Source organism: Pocillopora damicornis, chromosome 2, assembly GCF_964200805.1.
Source record: "Pocillopora damicornis chromosome 2, jaPocDami1.2, whole genome shotgun sequence".
Taxonomy (NCBI): Eukaryota; Metazoa; Cnidaria; class Anthozoa; order Scleractinia; family Pocilloporidae; genus Pocillopora; species Pocillopora damicornis.
The window spans coordinates 7,762,978-7,772,468 of record NC_142671.1 but is presented as its reverse complement, the minus strand read 5'-3'; the positions used below and the strand labels follow the sequence as shown (position 1 = coordinate 7,772,468).

The 9,491-nt window shown below is 36.1% G+C and overlaps 1 protein-coding gene across 2 annotated transcripts; it reads left to right on the top strand.

Moving 5' to 3' along the window:
* Window positions 1-3,935: 3,935 nt before the first annotated feature.
* Window positions 3,936-9,491, top strand: LOC113678250 (uncharacterized). Of its 2 annotated transcripts, none has more exons than XM_027195128.2 (11): window positions 3,936-4,004; window positions 4,782-4,852; window positions 5,000-5,017; window positions 5,533-5,550; window positions 6,137-6,349; window positions 6,757-6,903; window positions 7,272-7,385; window positions 7,652-7,821; window positions 8,210-8,268; window positions 8,402-8,499; window positions 8,598-9,491. In XM_027195128.2, exons 2-11 carry the CDS (start codon window positions 4,801-4,803, stop codon window positions 8,978-8,980), a joined length of 1,272 nt encoding a protein of 423 aa, XP_027050929.2. In that variant the 5' UTR covers window positions 3,936-4,004; window positions 4,782-4,800; the 3' UTR covers window positions 8,981-9,491. The 2 variants fall into 2 exon arrangements, with proteins under 2 accessions (XP_027050929.2, XP_027050928.2); XM_027195127.2 differs by lacking the exon at window positions 3,936-4,004 and adding an exon at window positions 4,197-4,265.

The window sequence follows — 9,491 nt, the reverse complement described above, 5'->3', positions numbered from 1 at the left end:
TTCTCGGAAACACATTTATTACAGATTATATAAAATCACTCTATGAACAGCTATCTCCTTTTAAAAAAATATATCACACATCCTTCCGGCAGCTCAATCGATCAAAAAGTTACAGATGATATCTCTTCCAACAGTGAGGAACTACTCTGGCGAACCGTCTTTCTCACAACGAACACGTTCTATGTGAATTACGCAAATAAATCAGCGTTCTTTAAAAAATTCTTAATTCTATTCCACGGCACACATCTGGAACACTGATACATCTTCCTTTTATCAAAGCGCCCCGTGTGCCTTATGTAATTCTTCATGTCTTGTAATAAACGCTCTGCAGTCATTTAGCTGAAATTTCGCATATGACCTCCGACCGATTTTTCAAAAAACGTTTCCGACGTGTTTAAATAAAAGTTAGTTGATGGATGAACGCTGCCCCTCATTTTTTATCTCTTCCTTGGTAATTGAACAAATGTCTCATATTCCTTAACCATTTTCCAGCGTTAAAAGTTACTATCACAAACCCAGCAGCGGAAACATACTCAAAGATTATTTTTCCCTCTTTGCGGTTAAAAAATATTAAGGGAGCCACATAAACCTGAGAGCAAATAATAAGAGAGAAATGAACAAACTAAAAAAAGAAGCCGGCCGGAGGACAACAATTCCGGCGTCGACAAAATCTGGATCGGACTGGATCACGGATCGGATCACGGATCGAAAAAAAAAAGCTTTTAAAAAATCCCCCAAAAAAAAATCATTTAAAAAATGATAGTAAATAAAAGAGAAAATAAGAGTGAAAAAAAAAAAACAAAAAAAAAACTGAAATATGTTAATCGAAATTAGATGTTGTTTGACAAGCTAAAATAAAGTATCTCTGACATAATGGAGCGTAGATCCCATTGGAAGTTTTATTTTGCTCAAAAACCCCATGCAGTTACTTTCACTTTTATGTAGTGCCACCGTGGACGAAGGCAAGCGAGAGATAAATATCATTTCATCAGTCGGTTACTTCTTATGTATTTATGAATTTTTTTCTATTATCAGCTCACGTGCTACTTTTCTTTATCTATTCAATATCTTTAAGCATATACGAGAGAAGAGGCGAGGTGCGGAGTAAGATTGTTCTATATATGACCACTGAAGTACAAAGAAGCGATTTATGAAGTTCATATGGTACAAATTAATACTTTTAGTTTTTTTTTAATGAATTCTTTAATTTTTCTACTTACCTGGATTGCATTTATTAACACGCTGGCGATTTTAATTCCACTAGCATATTGAACTAATGATCAAAGAAACAACACAAGATTTTTGCCGATTAGTTCAGTTCTGAAATCTTCACGTATCCGGACGCACCTGGGAAAAGTTTTAAACTTTTCTAAGGAAAAAGACTACAGAAATGCAAAACTGCAACCGGAAAAGAAATCATTTTAGTCTAACGATTAGAGTCGAACAGTTTTTTAAAAACTAAACTCGTTAGCAGCACTTTACAAACATTAGTTGTAAAGCTTCTTTCTTCTCTAATACATTTCCTCTAACCGTCTTAGACTTCTTAGGGAGTTTTACAAGTTAACACCAGACGCTTGTACTTTTAAGCCATAATAAGCGGATATTACGGGTGTCAGTGACTTTAAAGGCCACCAAATCTTTTTCTCACCTCTCCTACAATTTTTCAAAATTTTCACAACTTTTAACTACTGTTCGCAGAGTGCTGCTCACTATTCAAGTTTTAAAAATTAAAAATTTGTTTTAAAAAAAATAACTACATGGATTACATAAATCGCTTACGTGCGCTAAAACTATCTTACTTCTCACCTCGTCTCTTCTCTTGCGTGCGCTAAATGATATTGAATAAAGGAAAAGTAGCACGTGAGATGATACTAAAAAAAGAAAAAATAACTGCCCGACGAAATGATACATGTCTCTCGCTTGCCTTCGTTCATGGCGGCACTACACGACACACACCTCGACAAAGCCAACTACATGGGGTTTTAGCGCAAAAAAAAAAAACTTCCAGAGGGCCTGCGTTCAGTTATGTCACGCAGACTTTATTTTGACCTGTCACACGACATTTCTCAATTTAATTAAGATACATTAGTTTTTTGTTACTCTTAAACGATTTGATCAAGGAAGAAGTATCATTTATGCTCAATGCTATCGCAGGCTCGCTCGAACGATTAGGTGCTTTTAGATAAATTGGACTTCTGAAACTTAAATAAAAAACAGAGAATTCGACTGAGCCTGAGAGGGTAAAATTTAAAAGGACTAATTTAGTGAAATTTGAAATTGAGTATCTTACGTCTGTTCTTTCGCACAGGTATTGTCCTCCAACCTACAGACTATACCAGGCATAACTTTGAAATTTTTTTAAAAATAAATAATATATGTATATACATTCGCTTTTGTGAATTGACTTTGGATATATATATATATATATATATATATATATATATAGGAAGTCTGCAAGTCGATTTTTGCGTGGAACAGTGCTCAATACGTTGAAGCAGAGCAGAATAAATATTATGAGAGGAAAAAAGGACGCAACTACATTTCCCGAGAAATGGGAAATGCAGTTGCGTCCTTTTTTCCTCTCATAATATTTATATGGAAAAAGACAAATAAACCACCAGTTCATCCCTACAGCCCTGTTTCGCGATTGCCCACTCATCAGGGGATTTGAGTGGGCAACCACGAAACAGGTCTGTTAGGATGAACTGGTAGTTTATTTGTCTTTTTCCTCCCACAATATATACATCGCTCTACTACTATGTATTGAGCACTGTCTTACGTAAGTCAAAATTACTCTTTATATATATATATTTATATATCCAAAGTCAATTCACAAAAGCGAAAATGAGAATTCACCTGATCGGGACATTTTACATGACGACTTTTGCAAATTACAGTATTCATTTCTCCTGTAATGAAACTTTTCTTAGAAAAAAAAGTGTTATGTCACATTTAATATGCAGCCAGGGAACGCTTTGTTCTTGGTAAAATTAACCAGTTATAAACTCCTGCGTCTATAGAAAGGTTTTGGTATCAAAGTCTTCCAATAATATTTAGATAAAAAACATACAAGGTTGCCAGAAATGTGTTTTCGAAATACCCATGGAAATTGATCTGATCAAAATCATTAAACCTGGCGAGAGACCAAAACGTCAGCGATGAAGCTTTTGCCTGAAACTTCGAGGACGAAACTGAGCTTTCCCAAAATCACTATGCAATTCATTTTTATCAAAGTTTATCTTTTAAATATTCCAACTATGAAATGTTTGTGAAAATAATTAAGAGAGATGGAAAGTTTTGAGCTCGGTAAAGAAATAGAGAAAGGTGTTTTTATTTTTTTTCGTATTGTCACGAGCGTGGGACAAAGAAAAAGTTTTGAGTCCCCATGAGGAATCGAACCTCAGACCTTCGGATTCCGCGCTCCAATGCTCTACCACTTTTTTTGTTTAAACAAATAATATATATATATATATATATATATATATATATATATATATATATCCTAAGACAATTGAAAAAAGCTTAAATGAGAATTCATTGGTAGAATTGTTCAGTGGTAGAGCATCAATTTTTTCTTTGTCCCACGGTCGTGACGGCCGTGCTCAATACATACCATATCTCTTATTTCTATCGACAAACATTACGCTATCGAAATTTCTGATCCTAGCAGTATGCAGGACGCGTGTGGTAGAGCATCGGAGCGCGGAATCCGAAGGTCTGAGGTTCGATCCCTCATAGGGACTCAGAATTTTTTCTTTGTCCCACGCTCGCGACAAGACGAAAAAAAAAACATCTTTCTCTATCAAATGTTTATTTAAAAATAAATGAATCATTGAATAGAGACACTGGTACAAGCTTTGTATGCTCTTATCATTGAAAGAAAAACATTCTCCATAAAAGGAGTGCATGCTAGTAAAGTTTTCAAACAATTTAGAAGTCATCGTAGTGAGATAAGATTTAATCAGGACAAGGGAGCCGAGAAAGCCAAGTGTTCTTGCCAAAAGGTAAGTCCTTATAAAAGCTTTTAGCCCGAATTTATTTGTATATCGTCCAACCTTACAACACTTCAAATCTAAGAGACCCTCGCGAATTTCGTGACTCCAAGGTTACGTGATTAGACACCTACATAACCTTGATTAGACATTAAAATCTTTAGCCATCATTGTAGACAAGGAATCAATATAACATTTTAAAAACAGCTAAATAACGGCACTGACAGAAAAAGGAATCGGGGTAACTATTAGGACACGGCATATCATGGTGCGGTAAGTTAACATTGACACAATTGAAGTATAAGAGCGATCTTCGTGGGTGTTTTCTTTGGGCTCTTTCAAGCGGAAATTTGTCGGCAACCCATGATTGTTGCAACTCTAGACGAATGTATTTAAAAAATGTTTTTCAGAATTAATTTATCTCGGCAGTGTAAGAAGATGCAATTTTATACTTATTTATTATAATTAGGTCTCTTCATCTGAAAGTACAATTTTTTAAGGCGATGCAGCCTGGCCATGTGGAACGGACGTGTCTTGTTATTCAGACGCCTGAGTTCCGGCTTCACTCACTTCATACCTCACGCTGATTTATCTTTCAACACTTCAGTCTGCGAAGTGATTATTCGAACAGTCTTTTTTTCAGTTTCCTTTTTGAAATAAAATTACTTTTGTATTACCTCCACACATGATAGAGGCAGGCGAATACGCAACAGAGTTATGTAGACTTTACCTCTAAGCCATGTAGTTAGATAATTGCTGTTAAAATAAGTCTATTTCTTTTTTACACAGGACATTTTGGACCGCAAAAATGAGCCATTTACCGACATGCATATTAGCTGTCACGGTGGTCCTTCTGATGGGTAGGCTTTTTTAATTTTTTAATTTTTTTTATATTAAATCTTCAGTTTTCATGTGCCGTGTTTATCAAAGATTTTCATTAAATAAATACAGCAAAAATTTCAACCTGACCGTCAGTTTTTGTTATTTTTATGATCGTTCTTTGACAGGAGTGGATTTTATAAACGGTATGTATAATCAGAACCTCTTTTTAAATTGCAAATTCCTTTGGAGAAAATATGAAATTTGTCGGTCGCAGAAGAAGCGCAAAGCCTTTTAGAACATGGTTAAAAAATTTGTGTTTTTACAAATCTGGCTCCTTTGAATATTTGCTTGCTTGCTTGTTTGTTTGTTTGTTTCGGTATATTTTATGCTGGTCGAGGTTACTTGCTAAAATTTTTAGGTTTAAGTAAAACCTTGGTACATGCAGTTTTGAAATGAATTTTGAAGACTCTTACAAAAGACAGTGATGGAACAGATCAGGTCGGCAATAATTCGCTTTTAAGTTATTGAGGTGAATGTATAAACGGCAAATATGTTATTATAACGTATTAGCTGATAAGGTCAGATAGATATGGTCATTGGATGAGATGTTTTATCTTTCTCTCATGCTTAAGTGAATTCACTTTATTTACACGTTAACTATCTTAGGAGTACGACCAGATTTTTAACATTTTTTCTGCTCTTTTACCTCAACATTTAGGGCAATATTCTGCAGTCAGTAAGTAAACCAAGACATTGTGATATTCAGAACATGTGGAATGGGGTATAGGTTACAAACAGAACTTAATCATCCTTGCAGAAAAAAAACTAGTAACTTCTCTGCGGTTATTTTCATAACTAACATGTATGACGTTTAATCGAAAATTAATCAATCAAGAAAACAGAAATCGATAAATTATCTTTTTTCGATGTAGTGGTTAGTTAAGCAACTTCACTTGTTTTTAATGATCAAGTTCGAGTTTTGAATTTTTCTTTGGTTTAATAATTAAGGGTGTTTCAGGGCCACTTAGTTATTTCAAAATTAAAATTCTTTGATGGGCCGATACACTTACACTCTCTCGCTAGTTAGCTTGAATAAGTACTTCATATTCCAAATTGTTTCTAAGAGTCGAGGTCTGTCTTTTCAACAAAAGAGGGTATTATCATGAATGAGTGTAACACTATAGCTTCTTGTTTATAACTCTAGATCTACGTGTATGTAACTCAAAATAGAGTCGTGATCCTCGTCGTGCACTACAATTAGCGTGATATTTTTGCGACTTTTAACAAAAATTGAATCGTTTTTTTCTTCTATCTAATTTCAGCCATCCCAGGTCATAAAATCAAAATAGTAGGTTGTTATGTAGAGAACCCAGCCAAAAGGAATATCCCTGTTACACTATTCAGTGACTCAAGTGCAAATTCAAAAACAAAGATTGATTACAAGAATTTCAAGGCGTACATTCTTAAAGCTATTCAGAGATGTGCAGCAGCGGCTAAACTAAAGAAATACGGATTTTTCGCCATGAACAACGTAGGTAAGTATAAGAAGTTACTTTTCCAATATGGTATGATCATTAATTGACTCAGTGTGATCAGATCACTGTAAATCACTTCGGCGGATCTGTACCATACCGGTCGTCAATAGTCTGTTATTACCCTCTACACTGAATGTGTTGACTTAGTAACCATGGCCACGACTCCACATTAAAGATGATTAATTTGAAAGAAGGTGATTGCAGGTTGCTAACATGACATATACGTATCATCATAAGTGTACAGAATGAAAACAGCTAATGAAGTAGATGAATAAATAATTAGACGAATAAGGTTAAGAGGGATATTTGCTGTAATGCAACGAGAAAAGCAAAAATCACTGATTTTAATAAATGTTGATCTATTCATTAATTTACTCTCACTTTTCCTTCCCGTTGCTCTTTTGCAGGAGATTGTGTTTCCGGCAAAGTCTCCGCCACTTATGCCAGGAGCGGGTCTTCAGCGAATTGCAAAAATGCAGCGGGTGCAAAGTGCAACAACAAGGAAGACTGTGTGGGTGGTGATACTAAGGCTAATTATGTTTACAAGGTGGAAAGTAAGTTTGCAAGAAACTATAGCTCTAGGTATTTCTATTTACCTTCTCTTTTAATTTTGTTCGGTCGATGGGCTTCTTAAGTTGAATCTTGTTCATCTATAGGGCAAAGTGTATTAGTTAGGGATAAAAGAAATGCTATGGCCAATCATAATCACGATTCAAAAAATATAGCATCTTGAAGATAGTGGGATGGATAGGTTAAGGAACATTTAACTAAAGTCCAGTATGCTCTCGTTTATATGGCAATCGATGCGTATGACGCTAGAATTAGTGTAATGTATGAGCATAGAATGAATTAATTCAACATACCAAAATGTAACCAAATGAAGCCATAATTTATTCAAGGATTATCGTAAACTTTCTTTCAGTGCTCCCAACCACGCCGACTACAAAACCGACAACAAAGAAGACGACGAAAGCAGGAACAGGTGCAACTGCACAACCTAAGGCTGGATCCGCCGCCCAACTAAGCGCTTTGATTTGTAAGTAGAATCAAGGTCTTGAGGCGAAGCATTTGATTAGATCATGGGGAATATTGGGTGCCACTGAGATCCTCAATAGTCCCTCATTCTACTGCTCCCCTCGATCACGCGAACCTTTTTTCCTTCAACTGCATTCCTCAATTTTCAGTATTGTTAATTTAGCTAGCTAGAGCTATGGACTGTAAGAGAAATATATGGAATTCAAATGGAGATAATGTAAAAGTTATTACAGACGATATGTATGACGTTACCTTCTCAATGTTCAGGTCAGAATTACGTGGTTGCCATCAAAGCTTCTGCTGCAGGTAGCCCAAGCAAACCAGCTATCCCCACCCCCTCTAAGAAACCCACTGTGGCGGGAAAATCTACAGGTCCAACGGTGGCAACACCTACTACATCTGCAAAGGCATCAGGTCAATCAGCCATTGAGGCCAAAGTAAGTACTTAAAATTAATTATGTTTAGACATCGGCAAAGAAGGGTTAATCGACTTAAAAATCGCGAGATTATAGCAAACTTACCGATGCTGATTGAAAGAACGCGGTTTCGGAACATTTTTGGCGTGGATTTAAAGAGCTAAATAATAATATTTTGAAACCCATTTTTGCAGGGACGAAATTTAATCAGAGCTTACATGGACAAAACTTAGAAAAAATAGTTTTTTCAGGAAAGAACAGAGTGAAAACGCCGAAGATGAGAGTGCTGGAATAGTTATCAAGGAACGAAACAAGAATCGTTACTGACATGGGACGAAAATTACATACCACGTTGAAACTTAAACATAGGTGATTGGCATAACTCTACTCGCCGTATTTCTCTTTTCAGGTAAAAAACCTTTACCGTGGATATACTTGCCTCGTTTGCTTAAGGACGCTAAATACAAGGTATTCCAGCCTTACTTGATACATACAAGTCAATGAAAACTACGTTTTCCTGAAGGTTTTTGTTCTTTATATTAATCTTTTTCTTTGTATTCACAACCAATTGTCACACTAGTTTTGTTCGTTCACTTTTCAGTTCATCAACAGTGTATCTTATGCTGCAATTCAGTTGCCAAGGACAACATTTGCAGAAACTTGTGGCAGGAATCGGTGCCAGTAACATCGTCAAAGCAGGTTAGAGTAAAATTTTACTACAATAACATTGAATCATTTGAATGTTATTTTTCGAATACAAATAACCTACTATTTTTGTTCAACTATTTGTTTGTCAGAATGCTACCCACCGCCCTGCACCACAGCAATGTCCCCTTGCCCTCTTCCCTGTGGAATGAACTCATGCCCCATGTCACCAGCCTCATCGTATCCATCAATTTGTCCAGCGACTTTACCAGCACCTGCTCCACTTCCAGCACCCCCACTAGCCCCTCCACAGTGCCCGGCACCTTGCCCGACAAGGTGCGCTCCAGCATGCAATTCCCTCTGCTGCCGGTCCATGGTTCGACAAAAAAGCATAACAAGAGAAGCTGCCAAGAAATCGTCGACGAAGGAAGCTGACGATTTTGATGACGAAGATGACGACGCAGAGGACGATGAACAAGATGAAGATGATGATGTCGAAGAAAATGATGACTCTGACATTGATGAGACTAACTAAGACATGATCCATTTCTTAAATGCTGCGTTCTATTGTTTTATATCATTATTGATAATACAACTATCCTCGTGCAGATACGCAATGAAGGATTTATGTGTCTTTAAGAACCGTGGAGTAAATTTCTTGAAAGAACGAAATGAAATCAAAGTAACTAAAGAAAAGTGCCCTCCAGCCAAGGAATGGAGGTTTATTTGTAAAGATTGGAAGAGACGTCTTATCCCATTCTGAAAATCTGATTTATTTCCCAATGCTCTTATTTTGAATGCCAGGCGTCAAATCACCTTCAATACCAGCTTAAAGTTAAGTGTAACTATAAACTAACCTTTCTTGAATAATACGATGCATCGAGTTATCTAGTTGGTATGTCTAGGGATATTGATTCAAAAGGCGGTGTTTTCCAAATCACAAGGAGATAATGAATAAATAAGTGAAGGATATTAACTAACTTTGATGGAAATTAGGTATAGGGAAGGAAAGATAACATTTTAATAAATTTTCTTGCAAAAGAATA

Excerpts from the sequence above, each read along its gene's own strand:
- LOC113678250 (XM_027195127.2), top strand. Across the intron at positions 6,904-7,271 it reads TTATGTTTACAAGGTGGAAA|TGCTCCCAACCACGCCGACT; the intron begins GTAAGTTTGCAA and ends ACTTTCTTTCAG. Across the intron at positions 7,822-8,209 it reads AATCAGCCATTGAGGCCAAA|GTAAAAAACCTTTACCGTGG; the intron begins GTAAGTACTTAA and ends TTCTCTTTTCAG.